This window comes from Heliconius melpomene, chromosome 1 (genome assembly GCF_056956725.1).
Source record: "Heliconius melpomene rosina isolate 202511_hmr_F chromosome 1, ASM5695672v1, whole genome shotgun sequence".
In the NCBI taxonomy this organism is placed as follows: domain Eukaryota; kingdom Metazoa; phylum Arthropoda; class Insecta; order Lepidoptera; family Nymphalidae; genus Heliconius; species Heliconius melpomene.
Window position 1 is genome coordinate 9,805,248 of NC_140389.1, and position 27,754 is coordinate 9,833,001.

Sequence of the window (27,754 nt, forward strand, 5' to 3'; positions counted from 1 at the left end):
TATATGTTAACGAACATTTAATTTTTTATTCTTTATCTATATATTATTTATAATAATTATAATTTAGCTACATAGTGAATTTTAGATACTTCCACTCGCCTTTGTGACTGTAGAGTATCTTTAACACAAACCAAAAATATATCTACATTAATTAACATCTATCTTAATACAAACACCTAGTTTGCTAGAATTATGTTTTCTTTTGTATTGCACATATCACCTAACCAACGGGAGAGCGGCGACTAATGAGAAATCATGAAACACTCGATATGTCGACGTAGTTAATGCCAATTGTTTACTAATACCAATATTGATAGCTCTATGATGAAATCACCTAAAAGATAAAATTAGGAACATATTAATATAACTCTATTATAACAATAATTACAGTCTTAAATTATAATTAAATATTTTATTGTACAATATAATACAACCACTGGCAGCACTGTTCTATTATTATATCATATTCCTCTTAATACTGTCTATTCACTCCAACTAAAACAAATGTTTTAATCAAATAGATATTCACTAAACATAAAAACAGTACAATCACAGCGTCGCCCAAAGAGCTTTGAAAAAGAAGTAAGCCTAAAACGTGCGTGCGCGATAACTGTAGAGAGTGCACTAAGTGGGGCTCTGCGGCGGGTGCGGGGTGTGAGGGGGAGGCAGTGAGTGCGGGCTCGCGTCTCGCATCGAGTCCGGGGAGGACCCGGGGCTGGCCCGCCGCGGGTATGGTGAGAATCTGTGCTGAGATAGCGGGACTCCACCCGGATACACCGGCCGTGGCAACTGTAGCCCCGACCCAGAAGCCAGGTGCTGCTGTGCCAGGAGTTGCGGAGCCAAGCACGCCCATTGCCCCCATAGAGCCGCCGCCGGCACCCCGTATAATGGATACGCAGCGCGCAGAAACAGTTGCGACCGCGCAGCCAATATCGCTTTCTCTTCCAGAGTCAAATTATTGTTGTGTTGGTCCAAGTCAAACGGCCGCAGGGGTGATCTCAAGTAATGCTGTTCCGCGAGCATCGACTCCATTGTCTCCCTGAAAACGTTGGAAACGAATTAGACATCTGATGACAATTGCTATCATTATCTTATTATTATTTGTATCTACCTAGAATTGGCGGCACTGAAGCGCGCGTCATCAGGAAAGACTGTTCGTTCGTGCTCCCCCGTGATATAGAATCTCAAAAAAGAAACAAATTCAAAATAAAACAAACGTAACTAAAGCTTAAAGAGTCTAATTATATAGAAGTCGTCAGTTGAATGTTAGCATGCGAGTTTTGCTAAGAGAAATCCTAAGCGAATTATAAATTAGGAATAGAACAAGTGCAAGCGTGGTCGGCCTACATTTATCTCGGTTCGATTAGATAGAGATTGAGTCGTAATTGAGTAGGCGCAGGTATCAATCAGTGTCGTGGGGTTTGTTTCAAAGAGCGCGTCTAATGTCCGATTACTGAACTGATACCAACTTCTGTCAAACGCGTAATGAGGACTAATGAACGATCACGGTTAAGAGAAAATAAAATATAATATGGATGCTCGCTTTTTATAATGTATAATTTAATTTTAACATATTTTTAAAATAATATAAACAAATTTGTTGTAAATAAAGTAAAATATTTACCTTTCGAACTCGGTGAGCCGTGACGAATCTCGAAATCCTTTAGCAAATGGATTACTGTCGATTTTGAGTTTGGTGATCTGTAACAAAAGACGTGTAACGTTATTTATTATACAAATATCGTTAGTAAGACACGATATATCATTTTCTTTGATAAAATTACTACGGCTGTAAAATGGTAAGTGGCTTTATAAATATTGATTTTAAAGGGACTGAATAGCTACTTAAATTTAGTACACGTATAAAACGTTTCTACGTCTAAAATTAAGCTTTACACAAACTATTAAATCAAATATAATTAATATAAATAATGATATGTATTTATGATTTATTTTATTTTGAAGAATAGGTTGTATATCTTTGAATGTAATAAAGAAATTTTTAAATTGATAACAGTTTAACAAATAAAACGAGTGCATATTTATGTGCATCTGTCGTGCACAAAGTAGATCTTGTTAAATTTTCTCAGAATACACGCAAAATTAAGTCGATGCACTCATAAAATACTCTGTTGATTTAGGTACAGTTGGAGGTGTTAAAAAATGTGTTTGACAGAGGCCAAGTACTGTGATGAGAAATCGCCCCCTCGCTGCGCGGTGCTCCCGCTGGGGCTCCATACAATTTGTTTGTAATATTTACGACAAATCTCCCGCAAACCTGATGCCCTCCGATGGCACTTAATCGACTCATATTCCGGAAATATTGGATAGGCTCGACACACCCGCACATATTTACATGTAATTATTATTTTTAGCTTGAATTTTCTAGACTTCTATATAATAAATATTCAAAAAAACAGTTTAAAGCGTCCTGTAGCGTTGCCAAGTCAATTGGCGAAGTGTGAATTCGGCAGTATGGTATTCGCAATAAACAAGTCATCGGGGAGCTATCGGGCTCGTGTCAATCTTTCAGCAATCCGTGTAGCGGCGGCCGGCGACGCGCCAGTAATTATCTGCCGAGTGATGCCGCACTATGCAGAGATGCTGAGCTATTCTAGCCGACGAGCGCCGTAACCTCGTCAAGTACATTTTATTGGCCTCTTTGCTAATGGCTCTTTGCTAAGAGCTGCGTGTCTCAAACAGCACAAGTGGTCCATCTGACTCACCTCACTACACAAGAGTTAATTACTTGGTATTTCGACAAGTTCGCACTAGACAGGTAATTTAGGACGATGAACTCAACGATGACTGTAGTGTAACGTGTTATTGGGGATTTTACTGATCATTTTTAACAGAAGGTATTTTAAGCGGTAAAACTTTGCCACTTGGACATATTTAGGTTGTTAAGTCTTTGTTTGATCTTAAAGCATTAATCTGGAAACTGTCTTGATAAACTCACATATGTAGTATTGTTCCAGATCAAAAGAAATAATAAACATTACAATATATTGACAATATACGTCACGTGTATCTGTTTCAAACTGCTTAGGAGTAATGATGACAAAAATAGTATGAATTAACTTTTTTGTATTACCATATTATACTGTAGGTACACTGTTTGTAAATGTTGGTGCCTAGTGAAAATTTCTCTTAGAATTAGTGCCTCGTCATACAGTTCGAATTGAATATAAATTAAGTGACACAATGAGGTCTCATATCAGACACACGTCCGAGAAAACATGTTTTTCGCCTCTCAAACCAAACAAGCTTCAAGGATGAGGTGTCGAGGGTCACACAGCTACTTACAATTGTACGCCCATCTGGCTAGACATTGACTACAATGGCGCTACATGGCTTGTGTATGTTTGACGCAGCAAGTGCGCCTACTCGACTAATAATGGTCAAAAATTGTAGTTATAGTTTATATATTTATTTCTTTTTTGCATTATAGCATTTACAGGGTAACAAAAAAAATCGAGTAGGCACTACCTTTTGCTGCAATGATCTTTCCATTTTAATCAGATATTTAACTCTATCTGTGGCTAGGTTGACAGAAAGTGAATTTGTACACATTTTATAATGGTTAAAATAAAGTAATAATGACTTTACCTTATTCACCTCTTTAAACATTCTTTTTTTAAATTATAATTTGTGATTAATAAATATTACATCTTCAGTATATTAGTTCAATGATGGCTCTATCCACAGATAATTTATAAAGTTAACGTAAAGTAACGCGGTAAGTAATAAATGGATCGCTTTCACATTACAGACGTTTATTAGATTTACTACAAACATAAGGACGAGGCGTGTCAAAACAACCTAATTTAAGTATCAACAAACGCTCGCCTTGGGCGGCGCGCCTCTCGCTCACTGACAACATTAAAGGCGCCTTAATGACATTATTCCCTGGTGAGAAACAAAAAATACTTTAAAAAACGCGTCAGGAAAAAGAAATTACTTCAAGTTGGGTCTATGTTGCTCTACTACTAGATAATAATAAATTTTGATGACATGTATGTAAATGTAAATGTGAATTGAATAGGTATAAAGAATTACAATTATTGCTATTTAATTATACCTACTATAAAATAAACGTAGCAACGTATATTTAAAGACCATTTTAATATATATTTCGCATTAATTACTTGTGGCTCTTAATTATTATAAAGCCGTCGATGCTAAGTACTTACATAATAAAATAAACTACTATTTACTTGTACCTACGCGCTGGAAACCTATTTTAAATCGAAAAATAGAGAATCAGTCGTGTTAACATGACGGGATAACGAAGGGGACACGACAGAGACATTCTGAGGAATAAATAAATGTCACATTACCGCGCGCGTTTGCCTTCTAGTTGTATTGATTGATATAGAGCCAGGAATGATATATCTATAAATAAACAGTTTAAGTACTGCTCTACTTTTGCTTATGATTTTAAATCATATTAATTGGTAATAATATATATTAATATGTATATATTAAAATAATAATCACTTAAATCTTTGAAATATCGTAGATCATTTTGCATACATTCCATCTCAGTGGCTTAAGGAACTGCGCTAAGACAATAAATTTGAAACGACCAACAGCTGCGGGAGTTGTAAACGACGTTTTCGAGAATACCGATGCTTTATTATTTTGCAAGTGTTCTGAAATTACGGGCGATGCATGTGGTATCGATAAGTAGGTGAAACCCGTTACGCAATTTATCAACACTACAAATGCTGTCTGTCTACATGATTTTTGTGTTTTGTCATTTTTGTTTACAAAAAAATAAATATAATAAATTTTTTGGTGTCCTCGGTCACAGTAGGCGAGTGTCAGGAGTTCAATTCGAACTGTATGATTACAAAAAATATTTATTTTTGAATACTGAATACTACTCAAAGTACAGTATTATGTTCGTACGAAGTTCCGTTTATACAAAAGAGATACTTGAAGATGAAAGAATGATGAACGAAACACTAATATAACAAGTAAAGGAAAATAAATATCGAATGATTGAAAGGAATAAATGTTTATTGTCTTAATTACAATTTGTTAAGAAAGTAGCTACAACTCTTCATCTTCATCCAACAGCTCTAACAGGCGTAAGCTCTCACTAATCGTTCCAATAGAAAAGATAAGTGTAATTGCGTGTAAATTATAAATACCTTCACCGATTTCTCTTGCAATGTTTAAAAGTATTTTACCTAACCACATGATTTTTGCAAGCTATAATTTTTTTTTCACTGGAATTTTTAAACTTAATTATAGTAGCGCTTTAGTATATCTTCATATCTATTAATTAAAATTTTAATAGTTATACGCGAATATCGGAAGTTTCTCCAATACGTTTTACAAGATCTTTTATTGGGCCTATAGTCAGTATAAGGTCCACTTTATACTCATGTCCGTAATCACGACTATAAATTCTAAAAATTAATGAGTAGGCTATTTGCCACATATCTGTTGTATCCGCCTCCAATATATAATTTATATCTTAATATAGTTTTTAAATGTGAAATTGACATTATGTTAGGTGCTATGCATCGTAGGTGATATAGTGTAGACGTCAAATTGATGTTTTGAAGTTTGACTTTTACGCACAGACGTAATATATTTTTTTAAAAATATCATACATAGCAAATCGACCAAATAGTCAGTAATATGTTTTTTTTATATTTTAAATAACATAACCAAAAATTCTTCTAAGCATCTATGTAAATACACAAATTTGAAGAAAATACCTATTTTTATCTTAACTAGTAGATACGTACGGCAAGTAATTTACTAAGACTATCATTAACAAAGGTAGTAAAGTAAAACTGCCTATAAATCTTCAGTCTAGACTTTAGTGACCAACTGAAAATTTTCTTAAGGCTAACTACAATTGGCGTTAAGAGAAAAATATTAAAATATGTCCCCAGCTTATTAGATGACCACGCTACGAGTACATCTTTTAAAGTGACTGGGTGCGCAGACGCAATAAATTCAAACGGGCCGCACACGACGGCTCCGCGTGACGTCACACCTCGCGTGATCGATGGCGAGTGAGAAGGAGATCACGAATTACCACCCTCACAACCACATGCCAGAGGGAAAGAGATGAACTATCAGTAAATAATTCAAACTTAAATTATTTTAAATCTCTTTACAAGCAAGTCCGTTGACTTCTTGTGTTCGTAGCATATAATTGCTTAGTAGGTATATGCGTTTATATATAATATATATCGATATTGTGAAAATTAATATTAAAACAATTAATTAAAAGTTTAAAAAGGTTTGTTGAATTGTTTTTTGCTTATCTTCTCAACCCGTATAAGGTGGCACTTGGAATCACCTTATAGTTTCGTCATTAGTCTTTTTACGATATAATCAAAAAATATTAATAACAACACGTTGACAAATATAAAGGATCGTATTCATAAGAATGAATCGATTATTTGGAGAGAAAAAGGAATGAGGAGCGCGGCGGGGCGCGGCGCGGGGGAGAGACACTCGTGACACCTGACCGCAGCCATTTTGGCCCGTGAAATATGTTTATTTGTCATGGCTGCCCTTTGTTATTGAAATTGTGTTTGCCTTTACTCCTTCTTTATATTGTTCGATTATGGCTGAGTAGAACTCGTTTGTGGATGCCCGATGTGAGAATAGCCTCGCATTGGAGATTTTAGAATATTGATTGTTGATACTGAGAAATGAGAAATAAATTTCAATTAAGTAGCTATTGAGCGTGTTTACGCTACGCTCGCCCCATCGGACGCAGTTATTTCCGTGATTATCTCCTCAAGACGCGTAATCACCTAAAGGCATAACTAACGAATATTGGGGATTAATGTCTATAATCGTTATATTGAATGCGTACTTCGAGCTCATTGTCGAACAAAAAATATGAAATTATGTAAACAAATATAAAATACTATAATAGGCTTAACTTTAAAGAATAAACATGTTTCAAGTTCGAATTCGTCACGGCAGGTTGCCATCCGCGAGGTTTTTTGAATGATTCAAAGGAGCCATCGATCATAACAAATTCACTAGTCATCGGTTATTAAAAAATGCATTGTGCGTTGAGGACGCATAAACTGTTCTGAACATTGTCACCTCTCTGCGAGGTGGACGGCAGACAAAGGACTGGTGGGTGTAAAATGTTTAATATTGAGACAGGCTTTCCCGGGAAACCACCCCGCGGCGCGCGGCGCGTCCTCGGCGTCGGGGAGTCTCACGGCGAATGCACAAAAAATTACACTTCACATTTCTTTCTTTACGATGTTATCTCGTCTCATATCAACGTTGCTGTGTGATAAAGCACCAATAATGATGTTACATTTGAATCGATTTTACAACATGAATAAATTATTATGTGACATTTTTTTGTTAGTCTTTGAATTGTTTATCTTACAGCATATATTTTTATAATTGACTAGTCGTCGCCAGCAGCTATACCTGCGTAGAGTTTAATAAATTGATAGAAAATGGAAAATCTATTTTTTTTTCTAATATAAATCTCGAGAAGATTTTATTTATTGTCCCCCTAAACTTCCTAACATGCCAAATTTCAATTTACTCAATTCTATACATTCGTCTGTGCGTCGTCTGTCAGTCACTCAGTAAAGGAAGAGTTTTTATAATATGTACATAAATTATATTTGATGAACGAGTATACAAATACGCAATTAGAATGAATGGATGACGTTTAGAGTACCACAATAAAGAAATAAATATAGCCTAAGTAAGGCAATAAATCATAAAAAAAATAACTAGAAGGCTATTTATAACAATAATAAAATGTATATATTAGCTGAATACAAGAGTATTTTCATCATTAACTTAAAGAAAAATCTAAATAATTTAAAGATTATTTGTTTTAACAACAAGTTTTAGTTAAATTTAAACAAACACTATAACCGCTATATAGATATTTACATATACATACATGAATATATACATACATTCGTCTGTATACATTAGACGTATCGACCGACACGCAGGCAGGTGCAAACACGCTAAGTGTGCTCTTATTGTTGTAAGGGATTGTGTTATCAGTGACACTATCTTCCGTTCGACAAATGTTTAAGCTGTCAGAATTGTGACGTCAGCCGAAACGAAGCTGCGCCCGCGTCTCGCGATCAAACACTCGATACGCTTAGAATTCTTATGTAAGCACCTACATTATTTTTTACTTAAAATATTATATTATAATAAATAATTTATTTTAGAACTTATTTGTGAGAAAATAATTATTTCAATATGAAGCAATTCGTGTGAGGATTGAAACAGATACGGACCTAGACCAAATGTAAAATTATAGGTCTAGATTCAGTTGAAGAATGATTTATTTCAATAGTTCTATCAATAGGCGTTAGCTGTAAATCTAACGGTGCGTTAGAATCAATAGATATCAATAACAACGCACTGGGGAGTCATTACTGTGGTATATCGCATAGGCGGAGCTAGTTCCCAGGCTATATGCTATGACAAAGATTTTAACACCGTCTTAATTGAATAATCACATTTAGAGGCCAGTTATGGCGCAGGGGCACAAGAATACAGTAAGCACCACCGGTTGTGGGTTCAATCCCCACACGAGGAAATTAAAAAAATATTCAAATTTATATTTTGTATTTCTTCGCTCTGGTGTCGAGGTAAAACGCGGCCATGAGTGATGCTACCAGAACTTTACACTAGTTTTTGTATGTCTACTATGATACAGTGAGAATCTGATACATTTAATAATATACGATCTAAATGGTTAATGTATAAAACGTGTAATCATTTACAAGTAGTCCAAACATAAGTTAAGAAGCATATTTAAAGAAAGACGAAACGCGAGCTAATTAAGGGCGAATGAAGATTTATGTGCCGCATTGTCGATATAAAGTAACGCTTCCTTTATGAACCTCAAAACGTCCTAATTACTGCGCGGGAGAAAACAAAACGAGGACTTGCGACGCCCAAACGCTCTTGTGACAGCGAATTAATTGCTCGTGGCGACACATGTAGCGTGTGCTGCGGGCGGGCTCGTAGCTCGTACTACCGTGCTCGCTAATGTGCTTCTAATTAGAATTAACCTGGTGTCTAATAAAAAGAAATAAATAAAATTTATTAAAATAAATACCAGCAATACTATCTAAATTGTCCTTTATATGAATTGGAAAAAAAGATTTAAAACACAAAAAATCAATTAAGTATAGCATCCTAAAATAAGGATACTTTTTTAAAAAATATTGAAATGTTAATAAAAATATGCAACTAATCTTCTCAACTGACATAAAGCACATCGCAAACACATAAAGCTAAGAACGTTAAGAATGTTGGCCATTTAATAATATCAGCTATAATTACAGCTGTTAGCTAAATTTGTGGGTGCAGTGCTTTAAACTTCAGAGAAGATTCTTCGGCTCTACATTTATTTGTTCTAAATGCAGTTATATATTTAGCTCGGTGAAAACTTTAATCGTCAGTGCGACTGTCCGTCCGTCGTCGGCGTCGCCCGCGGTGGCCGGTTGATACAAAAAATTATGTGTCACCTCCCTTTGTTCAAACTGGACATACCTTTCAGCGAAATGCAATTAGTACGCCAGATATAGAACGTCGATGGTGAGACGCGGTGCGATTTCAAACGTTTATTCTTCTGATCTATTTTAGATATCGAATGATACCTAGCATGTGATGGTACCTATATGTTCAGTTTGACTGGAATCTGTTATCTATTTTTAGTATATTTCCCATCACTATTCGGAGGGAATTCAATAAAAGTTAATAAGCTTTTAATTTTTTTTATGATTGAATGGAACTTTTTAAAAAAAAAAATAGTTTTTGGATACCTATACGCAGTCCTTGCAAAGTACATGCCTACATATTAAAGTAGAGCACACTCATTAGTGCTTATTGCCTACCTAAGTATAACAAATATAAATAAATATAAATATATAAAATTTCAACATGAGGTCAAAATACTTACAAGTTGATTCTGGTACGCTGTGACGGCGGTGAAAACACACTCAGGAAAAATGAACGTCTTGAACTCTTCTTGTTCTAGATCAGTTATCGGTGCGTTTATAGCACCATCTCGTCGCAACACTAAGTGGATACGAGGTTGATATTTGTGCATTGAATTCAGCACCAGCTGAAAAAAATTACATAATGTTAATATAAGAAATCTTATGTTACTAAATACTATACGTATAAGTGACTAAAGCTAAGTTGGAACCATCTAAAAATATACTATTATGAAAAATAATTACTTTATTGGAGCAAAACGTAAGAAAACAATCAATTGTGAAAATGTATTACCTGGCCATTTTTGTCCATTTCATTGTTAGTAAGCTTGACTTTTTCGAAAGAGACAACTTGTTTTCGTAGCTGATCGCCTGAGAAGGGAGAGTCTGGATGTGGGTACAAGCGTGCTGGCGCTGGAGGGTCAGCTTTGCCCGCCACCAGCCACGAGGACCGGTGGTAGGCATACCGGTACCGCTTGCCGTCCACTGGCACCACATCCAAGAGTACAGCATAACGTGCCTCCGCCCTGCACCCAGCGAACGACACGCGCACCGTCGGGAACATGCGTCTGTTGAGACGAGAATATTTTTCTATTTACAAGTATAAATAAAATATATTCTAACAATCGATTACAAATATTATGTTTAAGCAAATCTTCCACTATATTTTTTTTATATTGGCACAGAAAACCTGCTCTACTTTTTTTAGTAAACTTTCTCTCTTCTCTACACCAATAACAAACAAATATTAAAATTATAATAATGGCCAATTTGAAAGTCATTTCAGGCAATATCTACAAACGACGCTACTTGTTTCTTTAAGGACTTAATATATGCATTCAGAACTTCATTAAAACGCAAAAACAAATACAATATTTGCGGGTTTATTATATTTTTTATCGTCTTTCCCGTACCATTGTTTTGTTAAAGCGTGTATTTTCACATTAACGCAATTATCCGACAATTACTTGCATGAGTGGAAATGATCGCTTGCGAAGGTGAGCTTGAATCGTCTTTTGTTCATTAGAACGTTGGTTATCGCAAATTATCGCGACTAATTACTATTATATTTTAATATTTTTTCGTTATAATTGTGTTTCAAGTAAAACAAGTGCAGCATCAAGTATTTGGCTGTTTTGCTTGTCAGAAACTGAGTTATTTTTATAATTTAGAAACGTATTTATTATTAATGAAAAATAAATGCACGAAACTGAAAGAACTGTGAGTTTTGGATTGAAAATTTATTCTTTTCAACGTGGTTAAAGCTTCTGATAAGTTGTAAAATATTACATAAAAAGATATAAATAGTTAATGCTTTTCTCAAAATAAAAAATACAATTCTTATCCGTCTATGTTTTGAGTTCCCCTTCCCCCTTTTCTGATAGGGACATTCTTAAATGTCTCCTGTTGTGGAAAGATGAATGGGGACACATTTTTATGTAGGTGTATTTTCTTTAGTGTTGCTTATGGTTGGAGAAGTAATGGCTCTTTTTACCCTCTTGCTTGTTACTATTTCTTTATATATTTACTTTCAGAAAAATATGTTTAATATCTAATACAAAAGTAATTGATACTAATAGAGAACAGAACACGAATATAAACGTAAGAAAGCGATCCGAGATAATAAACTCGTTGTACGAAGAGAGAAGTGTCACAAAAACTAGTGTCAGTAGCGAGCGCGTGTAACACTATCTCCAAATCGACATAAAATGGTAGTCATTGAGGCGGCGAGAACGGAAACAACAAATCTGATGTAAGCTGAGAACCAACAAGTCGGCGTGATCGCTTTTTTGTTGGTATCTACTTCGAGTGAACCGAAAAAATATAATTGACAATTTGCTATTTGACGCTGAGCAACGTCATTAGAGTATTTTGTGACCTTAAAACCACATCAGCAGGCCTGCCCCCGCCACCCACAAGACATAGGCATCGGCCACCCAACGTGAAAACGTGATTGCGTATTTTATAATTTACAATACCTGTGATTGGTTTATGATTTCTATTGATATCTTTATATTTCACGGTTATAGCCCGAGTAGTAAAGCGAGGCGCGCGACAAAAGAAAGCCATCATTAGCGACGTGCGTTCTAACGCTTTTACAAGAATCTAGGGAGACAAGAAAATAAGAATAGAAGGTATTAATAAGATTTATGCACCTTTAGCCGTGGTCGCGCGTCGATTTGTGAGACGCTGCTTATAGCGTAGTAGGTACATACATATATGGCGACACTCGGCGCACAGCGATATATACTGCCGCAATGATATATGACCACCGACGTCGTTCATCATCCTACCACCCGAAAGTTAGCGGAAAAGCGAGCGAGAGCAAAAGGATTAAGAGACGTACACCAGTTTTAATGAGCAGATACCGAAGACAGAAATAAGGAGTGCACCGTTTTACGACGCCTCGTTATTATATTATGACATTGTTAGAGTACATTCCCATGGATGGAGAGGTATTCATGGACATCTGTCAAATCTTACTAAAATAGACAATTTAATTAAATCATATAAACAATATTAGGTAATACACTAAATATTTTTAGCGATTGCACTGTTTCTGCATGTAGGTAGGTATTATAACTATTAAAGATAATAATTTCTGTGCTTAAATTAGAATAGTATTTAAAGTGAAAACAAAGAACAACAGAGAGCATAACGCATATCGTCTTAATTAGAGGCGGGCGAGGTGCAAACTCGTCAATCATTGTTTCCCTGCGCGTCGGTGTGATGCATCTCCACAACGCACTATTGCATATCTCTCGACCATGAATCCTTGTCATAATTCTTTTATTAGAACCCATTTGTTAAACTTCCAGGGTTCTTGTTTTGAATAATTTAAAATTTATTTAAGAGTTAGGTTTTGACACTTATCTATTATACAGCGTTTACAAATATTGTAAACATAGTGCTTTAACACTAGGTTTGTCCTGCCTACCCTGCTGTGTGCGGGATACAGCGTGATCTATTTTTTATATTACCTATTATAAAAAACTTGTTCGTCATTTATATAACTGAGCAAAATCTAAAATGAATTAAAAAAATATTATATATTTTTTTATGAAATACGATAATAGTTAAATAGGAAGTGTACCTACATTAACGCAGTGTTATCACGTCGTGATAGCGCCGGGTAGCCAATCAGCTCGCGTCTAATTATACAGGAAAGCGCTTTATTATTAGCAATTATACGCCGCCATATTGCGGGCGATTTAATTAACTCTATTCGTTGATTAGCGACAGATGGCGCGCGCATATTTTACTCATTAACGCACTTGAGGTAGGTACCTAATATGGTAGGTATCTTCGTTGAAAAAAATATTTAATAAGTATAATTTTTAATTTGAATAGCTTATAACTTTTAATCGTAATTAGCTTTATTAAACCCAATTAATGTAAAGTGTTGATTTTGGTAATTGATTGCTCTTTAATTATTTTTATCCACAGATAAAATAATATTTTTACACATTTTTTTAATCTGTACTACAGAAATATAATCTGTGAATGCTAGGTAAGTGCTTAAATTATCACGCAACCAATCTACATTAGTGCGAATTAGCAATTAGTGGCAACAGTAGCGGAGAGCCACGGTTGAGTTCTGCATTATTCAAGTGACAACAATCCGTGCTGGTTCCCAATGAATAATTCATATCAATAATGGCTCCACTTACAGCTAATTTTACGGCAACGAGCACGTACTGGGGCTGATTTCATAATAATAATAAACTAATATGTACGTACATTTCTTTTATCAAAATTTACTCTTTTATTTTATGTATTTTTTACAAATAGGTATTTAGCAATTGCGATTTACCGGTACTAAAAACTAATTGAATTTAACAAATTCAGCTATAAATATATATTACAATTCATTATTATATTTCTAAATAAATGACAATTTGTTCCCGAGGTTGAATTTCAGTGTCACATTCACGTCGCGGGCTTTCAGCGTGACGGATGGGTGTGCATCTGACGTGCGACTTGGTCACGACTTGTCGCCTCGCATCCGATGCGTTTGAAATATTACACTTGGATTTGGTAGGCCCTGTCTGATGCGCCATTACATCTAATTAAATATATATTGAAATATTGCTTATGCTCATATCGTTTTAGGGTTGCTCAAGAGCTTTGCGGCTGAGGCACAAGTGTGTGACTGTAAAAGGTTGTGGGTTCGATTCCCAATGCAGAAAATAAAATATTTAATATTTCCATTCCTTTACTCTGATATCGATTGTCGAGCAATACGCAATGTCTCCAGAATTCGATGGTAAATGGAAACTGTAAAGTCTTATACAAAAAATATTACAATAAAAGTTTTTTATTTTTGGTAAAATATTTTTTTTAAATATATGATTGAGAACCAAAAAATACCTTTATTAGTATCTGCCTAATATAGTACTTAAGGTGTAATAAATTATTCGTTAATTTCGCAGCACAAGTTTAATGCGATTGTCTGGTGTTCGAGGTGCGATTATGGCGAAGGGCGTAACGGCGCTGACGTATGAGTGACGAGATGACAAATGACCCCGTGTCGTCTGCGGTAATCCCATTTTACTTGTAATAACGAAGAAAGTGATGGGAAAGAGAATTAGTATATGATTCTAATACACACTTTCATATGAAGGAATATTTAAATAAAAGTTATTTAATAAATAGAATTAAATATTCAATGTCATACGTTTTATAAACCTATGTAGGTATAATAATTATTTTTAAAATTTTAAAATTATATTATAATTTTACAATTTCAGAAAGTTGTCAAATATTTTTAAATGGCCAAATGTAAATTATAAGCAATATGTATATACGTATTTTAAGCAATAATAAAAATATGCAACATGCATAAATATTTTTAATCTTTATGCGGTTAGTGCCTTAGATTGTGCTTATTTATAAAATTGAAAATCGATGATTTTCAAAGTATAGTTTTTATGAGCGTAGTGGAATGTGTGAAAGATTGATGTGTATTAGTTTCTTAATGAGCTGGTAGGGCGGGGCTGGGCGGATGGCGCATAGGGTGAAATATTACTCTCCTTGGGAGGTCCCAGTTCGAAGCCGCAACGGATTTTCGACACTAGCACGATTTTGTCAAATTCGTTGATAAATATCTATGTCAGAATAAGCGGTGAGATCTCAGATATGTAACTACTGAACCTGTCATGGACCACTTGCAATGGAAGATTTTTTTGTTACACTTTTTGTTATGTCTGCAACTTTTTTATAGATTATATATTTTTCACACATAAATATTTTATTTCCTTCTGTTTGTAGACATATTATTAAATGAAAGAAAAATATATAAGAATGAAAATCGAAATACGTACGAAACACTTAGATACTAAAACTGAGGTCCGTCATTCAACTCGCAACGCTACCAGAATTCGACGGAAAATGGGGAACGGAAGTGTCTGAACACTAGGATCTCTCTGCCTATCCTGCTATGTAGGTACGGGATACAGCGTGAAACACTTTATATAATATGGACGAACATACATAATGATGTAAGTACAATTGCTCACGTTATGCATTAAACAGTTGTACCTTCAACGCAACAGCTAATTATTTAACCATTTCACTGGCAGATGCGTCGCGTAAGTATTAATTAACAACTATATAATTAATGATTTTAAACAAATATCAGTTAAGCGTACTTTTTTAATGATACCGCAAGACAATGACACGCTGCACTTTTACCCTTATTGGCGACGTTGTAATTATGGCAAGCGTGTTGTACATTTTTATTTAATTCCCATCGCGAGTGCTCCCAATGGCTTCGAACGCAATAGCTATGGGTTCAAATTCATTTAGGGCATCTTCTTGATAGGAAGGCTCTTTCATTTCAAGCTGTAGAGCAACTTTAGATCTCACTTTGTTTTACAAAATTAGAGAATTGCTCTATTTTAGATGTTAATGTGAAGAAAATTCCCGTAAGAAACCATGATTAAAATCACTGTTAACAGCTCAACACTCTACGTAGAAAATATGGATAGTTTTAGTCAAAAATAAAAAAAATATGTCACCTAGTTTTTATTAAAATAAAATTTTGTGCATATATTATCTTTGGACATCAATAAAAAATCTATAAATCATAGATTTATTCAAAAATAAAAATATAATTAGATTTTCATAAACCACGCTTAAAATTTGCATTCCTCCTTAATACACGCTAACTCCTGCAAAGCTCCTAATTTAGTACCTGCGTACGGAACTGATACCTACTACCTATTACACAGGTGTAGGTGTTCAAGTCACACCTGTATTTTCCTTCTCCGCGCCGAATTTCGCAAGTCGACACCGAAATTGGGAAGTTAACGATATAAGTCGTCTCTACTCGTAGCGCCATTGCCGTTTCACTTAAACTTTGTAAGGCGCTAAAATAAGGTAACCGTAGGTATGTATGCTATTTGAATAATTCATATTTCTTTTAGCATTATTATTGTTATTCTGTTTTAATATTGGTAGTGGGTTCGATTTCAACTCGATGAAAAGAAATATGATGAAAATGGAAAAAAAATGCTTTAATAAAGTTGTAATATAGATTAATTCGCATGATATAGGTCTCGTTGCGTAATACCAGTATGTCAACACATTGTTAGTTATTTCTTTGCAATTATATAAAATGAGTACGTACTTCCTACGAAGCGGTAACCGAGTGTTGTTGTTTTATAAATCGGTATATTATTAAAGTATGACGTTTTAGACGTGGCTGAACGCGTGCAGTCTATACTTAGGATGTTTTCATTTCCCTTCGACGGCGTAAACTCGCTCACTTGTATACAACTTCTGGGCGTAACATTAAACAAATTAATATGCGACATGGATGCATTATCCGTAGGTATAGAATATTCTAGATATTTACAATTTATGTTAATTAAAAAAATAAGTGAAGTTCACGCTGTACAGCAGGGTAGGCAGAGAGAACCTAGTGTTAAGACATTCCGTTCCCCACTTTCACCGCCGGCTGAGGAAATGAAAATATTAAGAAATAATAATTCGTTCCATCAACGACGGAAGAAGAATTACAAAGAAGAATAAACAAATTTACAATTTACGCAACTTTGTAGGTATATCCTTTAAAGTATTAGCTTACTATCTCTACAATAAAAAGATCTAGGTAGGTACGTATACAGTCCTTAGGTAGATATGTCAGCGTCTGGCGGACGTGCCCTATGTCTGCGGCTGCTAATGTCGTCAGTTGCTGGCTAGGGGGGTTAGGTGGAGGGTGGGGGCACGTACGGACTGTTAAAACGCGACATGTCAACGGGGTGGAGCCTCCTCTAACCCACGAAACAATGGAGGACCGTTGATTGTGTCGTGACCTTGCTACTTCATCGTGGATCAGGAATTTGGTAGTATTGACTATGATATAAGGTAATTAGCTTACTTATTTATATAGATAGAAAATAATTATAATTAAATATAACATAAAATAAACGATTTCTATTATCAATCTTTCCACACTTGCCTAATTAAATAAATATTTGGAGTTTGTACTTTGTAGTAACAAGCAAAATAATAATGACATAGAAATACAAATCTGCCAACAAGTCTCTTTAACACAGATATTATTAAGCTAATAATGGCGTCAATCGTTACAGCTTTCCGCGAAATCAAACATCAAAGGGCAATCTAGTGACACATACAGTATCTGGTCATCTTACGCTTCGTCGAATATTTATTTTAAAATTTTAATAAAACCATAGTTGACATAATAGTATCTACGTATCGGCCATTACATGAAATTACAGCATAAATCGTTTGCGTGTCCCCGCCATTTTGATCGGTAATAATTGAAGTTTTACATACGTCCCGGTATGCACATACTCGTAGGGAGGCTACCGGATGTCAACGGTGCGGAGCGGGAGGGCCACACTACGTACATAAACATTTTCTGCGTACTTACCTCCATAAATTAGTTCAAGCTAAGGCGGGTATAAATACTCGCGAAACGCATGGTCACTCGCTCATTACCTCTAATAGTCTTATTTATTGATTTCCTGTTACAGTGAATCAATTGAAAATTATTGTAAGTAAGTACTTACTTTGTAAAGATAAATTAAATTATTAATATCTATATTTTAAATAACTTGACATTTATTCTTTGTGTGAAATAAACAACTTATTGTGTTTGTACAATTTAATAGGATGTCCCACCGTTTCTATAAAATTATAGGTTAAAAGTGTTTTACTACATATTTATGCTTTATCTTCTCCTTACAATAGCCTATCATTAGGTGCGCGAGGTGTTCGCCGACGCACACAAAGGGTGGCCGGAAGAAAACGACGAAAATTAAAAGTTTTCTCCAAATAAACCAACAGCTGTCATATTAAACCGTCAAAGTAAAGATTACAAATGAAATATTCACGGTGAAAGCGGGGCTTAGCCCGTGGTTATGTAAATAAGTGGCTACGAAAATGTACATAATTAGTTTACACGTTTTCTCGTGGCGCCCACCACCCCGGGCCCCCGCCCGGCATATTGCGTGGGGGCCGGGGTGGCGGGCGAGATTAGCCCGCGATACACTTGCTAAGGGTACATTTACATGAATCACACATCTATTACACGCTGTGTTCAAATAGGCTGCATGTGTTCACTTCACATAACCTAGAAACAACGTGATAGGGTTGCGCGTCCCCATTAAAAATGTATGAGGAAATTAAACAACAAAGTAGCTGTTATTGTACTAAAATTAATATGTTGTTTTACCTTTAAATTGAAAACAAATATTAAAATCGATATTTATTATTATTTGGTATAAACTTCCAATGACTTTTAAAGATGTTTCAAATGTACGACATTATCATTTTGTAATACCATGAGAAACACAAAAGTTAATATAATATTTAAAGGTTAATTATAACGATGAAGCTTCTTAAATGAAATAATATCGGAGTTATCGTAGCTAGAGTGACAGGTAATCTCTTAATATAGACAAAGTAAAGTGAATTCGCGAGGTGTCGTGGGGTCCGGGGGACGGAGTGCTTTGTCGCCGCGTCAACGTCGGCACGACCGCGGGGACGAGGTGCCTCCTTATTCTTTTGTCGTTTTCAGTTTTGTCAAATATCGTCGTTGCCGTTTGCATACATTTACACTGGCTCCCGGCCCGCGTTTCAGGCGCGCCGCCTCTCACGAATAAAATTAGTGTCGGCAGCGTGACACCAACTGAATTTAAGCTTAATAAGATATTTATAAAGAAATTTCCGATTCAGCAGCAAAGTTCAAAATTTGCCTCGGACTACGTAAAGAGTTTGGTGGCGTTTTCAATTTAAACTTGGAGCAAGTTAAATAATGAGAGCTCCGACCAACTCGATTCATTTAAGGTTTTAGTGAAATTAGCTTTTGGATTCGAATGACGTTAAAATATCCAGATCTTCGCTTCCAAACTTGTCTGGGATTATTTGAATGTTTTGGAATACGTGAATTCAACATCAGTGAGTTGAAAATTAAATTTGATTGTAGTTTTATTGTAAACAGAAAAATATACAGTTCCCAGAGTGTGAGTGTTATGCATTTGCACGTTAGTGGCGTTCGTAGTTAATATGAACATAAATCAGGAGTAACACGGTCACCCACCACCTCGTCGCCGATAAAACTCTAAATTGTTTCTCGCCCCCGGCGGGCGCTCAGCCGCCCTCGGTTAGCTCTTAAACGCTGTTTCAACTCGCACTTGTGAATCTCACTTTTTACTGTTCTCAAAATTGGCGTTGCGAATTGCTTTTCTTCTTCGCTTCCATTGGAGCGGAGCGTGTCGGAATTCCGCTTTATGAATGTGACTGAAATCGATAAGCAATTTTTGCGTGAATGTTATCGCGTATAGAGAGTCACATGGCATTGGCAAATGTGAGCCAATTAGAAGATAAAGCGTTGACAATTACGGTGTTGGATCGCGATCGTATATCAACAATTATCGTGCGAGCGCGACAAATGGCGAACAGGGTCGTGTCCGGCTGTACGCCTGTACGCCTGTACGCCTGTACCCCTGTACCCCAGTACGTGTAAGCGCGGAGCACCCAGCGCGACCCGCTCTACGACATGCTATACTTACTTACTTCACCTTGTTACTTTTAATAAATTATACCATATTATATGTAATACATATGAATAAAATATCTAATATGTAACACGATATCACAATTATTTATATATATTTATAGGTATATATTTATATGTATTATTAGTAGGTTTATTTTACACGTAGTTCGTATGAATTTCTGATATCACAAAGTGAAACAGTTGTTTTAGATCAAAGTCGCGAGCATTGTTTAATATTGGATTTTTCTATTTTGATTTCAGTACATTTTATTAGTTCTTTCATCGTACACCAAGTGACATGTTTATATCTCAATTAACTATTGCTTAGTGGCCAAACTCATTTTAAACATCAAAGCGTTCCGCGGAGACAATTAGAACACTATACTCTTTTGTTTCTTGTAATATATACATTTTTATACAGTTAAAATATTATACGCGCCATTTATCATACGAGAGTCTAATATTTATATGAAAGAAAATGGTGGTGAGAAGTAAATCAAAGCGGCCGTTGTCTGCCAACTCTGTGATTATATAGTGTTGGCAAGGCTCGCAGAGGAAACATCTTAACTATGCGCCATTGCCGATTCATGATACCCACGTCGTATGAAAACATGTTAATTTAAATCAATTAAGACAACTTTACAATCACCAATCTCTATATCAAAGGCGATATCAAAGAATAAACACGACTAATATGAAAACTATAAGATTTATGAGCGCAATAAAATGAATTTTATTTTCATCTGATTCTTGTAGCCTTTACTGGCTTTGATAAGGTTCGACTCGTCATAATTGCTCGCGCCAATTATCTAATTTAAAGCACGATATTATAATAAAAGTTATTTTTGATTTCTAGTAGTAGGTTCACGGTTGATAAACTAATAATATTTTTGCTTATATCTGTTTCTTCGTGAAACGTAATATATCTTATGTAAATATTAATAATAACAAGATAAATAAGTAATTGATCAAATTCTTTTAAAAAATAAACAGAGATTTGAGTGAACAAAAAGAACGTTCACTATAAAAATTGACCGTATCATTTCGAAACACGATTAGCATTGCAACTAAGAAGCGGGAGATAGATGTGTACATTATACTATTACGCTTATTATAATAATCTCTTAGGGGTGAGCGGCTAATGTGTTTATATTTAACAACGCCATATTATTCTGTGCCCTTTTTAGTGATATGCAAATGAAATCGCCTGTTTTATCATGTTATTACCAACTGGATATTATTTTTTTAAAAGCTTCTTTAACCACTTTTTTTAAGCAGCATCAACATTTTCCTTCGCAATGACAATTTAGAAACTCAATAAAAAAAAAAATAATCATTAGAACGTAGTGGGTGCACCTGATTCAGCATTTGCAACGAATCGGCAGATCTCAGTAGGGCAATTCAATTACATCGAAAGATCCCTCATAAGCGAATCGTTTTTCCGTGTCATTAATTTTTTCGAACGACACAGGGCTCCGCGTACGGCGGGGTGGGTCAGGCGGCTATCTCGCGAGATAATGCTGATTTATTAGAGCGGGCGACGGTCGCGATTCGTCGCGCATCGTCGCTGGGACATGCGAATGTGCTGAACGGCTCAAACACTCCTCGTTCGCTGTGACGGTAGTCGGCAGTACGAATTCTGTTAGTCATTTGTGCCGGTTAGTTGGCGAGATTTATGCTAATCGACGAGGCAGACTCGGTTAAGCCGCGTGACGGCGTCCTGCAAATTGTCTCTCAGTACGTGCGTGGTTGCGAAGCTCCCATGAGCTTTTAATGGCATCTTATTGATTGTGATGATTGTATAGTCAAATTGTGTTTTTATTATGTTTTACGAACTTATATAAAAAATAAACAAAATAAAATAAGCATTACTATTTATGTAGTTTTTTTGTAAATAGGTATATACAGGATCAGTTAGAATATGTTTTAAGCGGGTCTACAATGCTAGTTCCCTAGAGTTATTACGAATCAACACAACATTAAACGTGCATTGTGATTGTTATGCACTGCTTAGTTTGAAAATAAATACGAGTGGTATGTTTTTGAATGTCGTATTTTATGGTGCATGGAAGAAAAAACTGAATGCCCAACGTCGTTAACTCGAGAACATTATAAAGAATAAATAAGTGAGGTATTAATATAGTTTTATAGTCCATGAAAAAGCCTTAAATTTTTGTAACACTCTACAGCTGACTATTTAAAATAAACGCTACTTTATATAAAGGTCAGACCTACCTGGTATGTAATTTCGTAAATGTGATAATAAAATAAAATTAAAAATGGTTTACTAGTAATAAGAAATAAAAAATCTACAGACATCATCAGGTCGATAACATTTGACTTTGCGATGAAATTCTCTGTCAAGTTAGACAATAACAAGTTCTGAAGCATTCCAGAAACAGCGAGTTTAGAGCGTTATCAAAAGATTACGCGAGCGAATTTGTTACGATTGGCGAAACGTCGCACTGATTTATGTCGCGAAATTACTTCGACACGAGATTTTGGTTGTAATTATTATTTTACAGGTGCAGGGGTACAAGAGTCTAACCGTAACGAGACGATTGTAGGTTCGATCCTCACTCGAGGGAATCAATTGTTATTTATTAATATTTACATTTCTTTGCTCTGGCATCAAGGCAAAAGTCTGCTCGAAAAATTCGGTGAAAAGTAGGGAACAGAGTTTAACATTAGGTTCCCTCGGCGTACCCCTTTGTGTGCTGGATACATCGTGAAGTTGATTTAATTTAACTTTTTTAGAACTGACTTAGATTCATATTTTGTCTTGCTGTGACACATGTCAAACTACAAAATGACCAGTCTAAACATGTTAAACGCAGAGAGAGATTAGAGCAAGCGTTAGGAGGTTCCGTGCGTTTATGCAAGCATTATTTACGTGCAATTAAAGAGCAACAAGGATTTTTCGAATAAGCAATTAGCCCTCGTGGTATTTGACGTACGTTTTGGTAGGCGGCGGTTGGTCTCGCAATTACCCATTGTTCTATGGCCAGGCGCGACCGACACGCCTCGCGCCGCCGCGTCGTTTGCCACCTACCTTATCGGCATCAACGCCACGATACAGCATTGATTTCGCTCGACGTACAATGACTTCAATTACCTACCACCGAGTTCTTAAGTTTCACGGGTGATCTTTACATGTGCACAATTACGTACTCTCTCTCTCTCTCTCTCTCTCTCTCTCTCTTTTTAGTTTAATACAGTATTTTAAGTTAATATCAAAAAATAAATAAATACCTTCCAGTTTTTGTGATAATCATTTCCGTTCCAAGCTCATTAAATTTGTCCCACAGTTCCTTAGTTTCAAGGTGGCACTGGATATGTCGCATCTCCTCGCTGGACCAACGTTCCGTCAGCTGGGGGTTTCTTGGGGGTGGTGACAGAGCTCGCGAGCCGCTTGGTGCGCCGTTCGCTGAGCCCGCTTCGGACGTAGATGAGACGTCCACAGGAGAGTCGCGTTCATATTCGGCTAATGGTGGCGATGGAGACCCCGATGCAGATGCTGTGGCATCCACAAATTTTTCTGTTAATAAGAAAAACATGAATATATACTCTAGATGATCAAAAAATTGAAGATGATTTCATTGTACCCTGTCTCTTTTCTTGGAAAGATTAAGTCCAACAGTCAAAAGTCAGGTGGAATGAATATATTGTTTAATATGTGCTTTGACATGTTGTAGAACAATTTTCTTAGATAGGTATATACACAATTTCTTATCTAGACATAAATTATAATTTAAATATTGGACGCGCAGAAACGTTTAAGAAATGGATTTTATATTATTGAAACAAATAAAATATTTTTCCAAATTCTAACTTTATGCAAAATTTGTGAAAGTTGCTAATCTTGACTTAAATGGTCATTTAAATTTAGCTCAAAAATATAATGTAGCATATTTATGTAGGTACCTACATATGGACCGTTTATTTTGAGAGTGGTGTAAGTCCATTTTCTTTTGTTTCGAGAAAATTAAAGGTTAGTATGTCGATGATTATGCAATTTCATTTACCGACCGATTTTAAGTTGTTCAAAACATGGGTTTTTTTTGAGAAATTAAACAAGGACTAGTTATATATTAAAAAAATACATTAAATTAAGCATGAATTACGTGATAGCTCATTTTTCTCAAAAATGGACTTACACCACTTTCAAAATAAACGGTCCATATGTTCATGTGTTACTGTTGCATTTGAAAATCAAATTTAGATAATATCATCTTTTTTAAATATGACAATTAATTACCTACCGCTTACTCATCAATAGTTTTTTTAACAAGTTTGTTATTTATAAATTAATTTTTAGTATAGCTTATTAACAATTCAATTAATTAACTTATTTTGTTAGAAATACAGAATTAGATAGTTTTTTTTTTATAATTAAGTAATATTAATGTTTTTTTTTCAGCTTCATTCAGCTGTATCTCGCTTAAGTAAAGGGAACCTAGCATAAACGAATTTTTGAGGCATAGTGAGTTGAGTAGCGGTAGATACTCTACGTGGATCTTTGCTTTAATACCAGAATGAAGAAATGAAAATATTAATAAATTTCCCCGAGTGGGAAGCAAACCCACAACCGTCACCTTCACACTCACACGCTTGTGCCACTATGCCACGACCGCTTCACAAATAATTTCAATTAATAAATATCATTAAAATAAAACAAAAAAATCTTATGTAAGTAAAAAAAAGTTCTAATGGAAAATCATACTTATGAGACATATGAATTTTCCAATTTGGTACTGTGGATCTAGAGTTCCCGATGAACAACAACTTTAATTTGGAAATTATTAGGTACCTACAAAGTAAATTGAATTGGGCTTCTGCTAATATTGCCACTTCTAACATTTTGACTTAGTAAGCAAGATATTCAAAGAAAGCACCAATAAATAATGACCTTTTCAAGACATATTCATTTATCAACCCTCCTTCTGTATATTTAACTAATCGGTTAATCTATAATTCCGTCACTAGTGCTATTTGTATTTTGTCATGGTACCTACTCCGTTTTACATAGTACACATATTTTTTAGTATTACATATTTTTTTAGGTTACATAAATCGGTTTCGCGCTGTATTCCGCAAACTGCAGGGTAGGCAGAGGGAACCTAGTGTTAGGACACTCCGTTCCCCACTTTCCGCCGAATTCTGGAGGCATTGCGTGTTGTATATAAATAAATATTTTATTGTGGGACACAAGCTGGCCTCTAGCCTACATGTGTCGAATTAATTACTTTGAATCTATTTCAATTATCAGATATTATGAAAAAAGATATTATGTCAGGTATTATGAAAAAAAAATATCTGTTATCATAATTTAGTGGTTTTAGTAGTAGGTAGTTTAGTTATAATAAACAGTTTGAATAGTTTTACAGTTGTTCAGCAATCAAGCAATCAAGCAGTTTAATGTTAAATTAAATTGAGTCTAGTTAGGATGAAATTTATATGGGACCTACATTTGAGATTTATGTTAAAGGCAACTCAAAACTTTTGACTGAGTGAACTGATTTCAATGATTCTTTTTTTATTTGGAAGCTACTGCTTCCGTGTTGTCCCATTTTAAATTCATCCATTTCTGACTATGGTATCCATGAGAAAATCACAAACTTATGTCCTAAATTTGCATTAAGCATGTGCTCGATAAATTAACGAATTACTCAAATTGATAATGCTTTTGCTTTTACACACTGTATTGAATATTATCCTGCCAATTTCTCTTGCATATCAAGATCAATAATTCTTTATCAAATATTTCTTTTGTCCTCTCCGTAAAGAGACAATTTAGATACATTCCTCCAGTATTTTTCTCTACTAAATATAAGAAATATAATACATATTAGTTACCTACATTATATATTTATTATATGTATCTATTAGGTATATAAAAAGTAGTGAGTAGATATAAATTAAAAAATATTGGAACCGGAATTACATTCGGTTCCAATAGTACCTACAGTTGTATAGTATAAAAATAATTGTCATTGTCCATTATAGTTTTATTTTTTATTATTATTACAACGAGCGAAGCGAGCGAAGAGAGGTGTCCTTTGTTTATGACGATAAACGTTTATGTCGCTAATTAGGTAACAATTTTATGTGTAAATCTTTGGTATTTAATAAGTAGGTATATTTTTCACTTTCTGCCTAATTCTTGAGGCAGCGTGTGTTGAGAGCCGAAACTCACAAGAGCGAAGAAATGAAATTTTATCCATGAATCCATGACCTCTCATGTTTACAGTCACACGCTTGTGCTCCTGGCCTCAATAAGTACCTACATTTATTATATTATATCACTTTGTTTGTTTGTTTGAATAATCGTTTTATTATCAGTAGGTATTGTTGATTCATAGTACCAAAGCAAAGCCAGAGGCCATTCGTGTCGCAGGAGCACAAAGTGTTATATTCCATTTCTCCGCCCTGGTGTCGTACCAAAGCGCGACGTTGAGTTCTGCCACTCAGCATGCATGCCTCGGAAAGTGGAGAACGGAGTGTCTTAATACTAGGTTCCTTCTGCCTACTCTGCTGAGTGCGTTCAAAGGTCGTTCAATGTTAAATATTACAACTTTCAGTGCAGAACTGATTGTAGATAGGTAAGATTTTTCTTATTGGAATATAATTATTATCTAATAAAAATAAATAATATCTACGTAGTCTTAATTTTTATTGCTTTATTTTTGGTATTAGGTCATTATTTGACTTGTTTGTTATTCAATATGGTTTAAAAATGGATAATTATCTTGAGTAGGCTTGTCAATACCTATAGCTATATTTCAACTGAATAAAGATAAATATAAAATGGCAAAATTGAACTACACAGTAAAAAAATCGGATTGAAAGCTTATAAAATATTTGTAAACTGAAAAAATATACGCAGCGAATTGAAACCCTCTTTCCGCTTTTTTCATGGGTTCATAAAGTTCAACCTTTGTAAAAAGTATTTAGCAAAGGTCAGTAAGTAAAGTAAATATATTGTTTAAACTCTATTTTATTAGTTATAATTTTAACTAAAATTTTTATACCTATAAAATAGATATACTATTTTATATACCGCCAATAAAATTTATTTGTTAGGTCTATTTTATTTTTCACTCAGTATCACAAAGTTTGTACTATAAATATTTAAACGCTATCATAATTAAACAGTATCATAAAATAAACTTTTAAAAACAAATTAAAGATCAACATACCTAATGGAGTAATCGTATCTTCTCTGGGGTCTCTATGTCTTCTACGCTCTCTACGCTCTTGACGATCCCTAGCCATGATTGCGGCAATAGAGAAGTCTGTGGCACACGGCCGTGCTGAGCACTCCTCCTCCATAGCAGGCCCTCGGCCTTCACCCTGCAGCAGCATCAAGCTCACGGCTTCAGAGAACCTTCGGCTCCACACCTCACCGACCGTACATCCCATCGGTGGCACAGTTCATAGTCTTCGTAAAGCCAAATATAATCTTACTAATCACTTTCGTGTTATATTATATTGTTAGTTCTTTTATGAATCTGTCAACCTATAGTTATTTTATAAAATTGAAAACAATCTTATAAGTACCACTGAAATTTTACACAACTGTCTAAATCTGTTCCTTCAATGCTATCTCATGAGCTTATTACAAAAAAATAAGCAAGAGTGTACTGTCACCGCGTTCGGAAGTTTCGGAATATTGGGAAAACTTTTTACGCGCGGAAAGGAAGGCGTTAGAGCGGACCGGTGTGTCTCCGCG

The 27,754-nt window shown here is 35.1% G+C and overlaps 1 protein-coding gene across 2 annotated transcripts; it reads right to left on the reverse strand.

The window, feature by feature from the left end:
- LOC146541319 (T-box transcription factor TBX20-like) lies at nt 1–27,754 on the reverse strand. Of its 2 annotated transcripts, XM_085195585.1 has the most exons (7): nt 27,222–27,754; nt 23,275–23,560; nt 10,285–10,558; nt 9,953–10,117; nt 1,625–1,701; nt 1,112–1,183; nt 1–1,039 (listed from the first exon to the last, which is right to left on the reverse strand). In XM_085195585.1, exons 1-7 carry the CDS (start codon nt 27,442–27,444, stop codon nt 625–627), a joined length of 1,512 nt encoding a protein of 503 aa, XP_085051711.1. In that variant the 5' UTR covers nt 27,445–27,754; the 3' UTR covers nt 1–624. The 2 variants fall into 2 exon arrangements, with proteins under 2 accessions (XP_085051711.1, XP_085051720.1); XM_085195594.1 differs by lacking the exon at nt 1,112–1,183.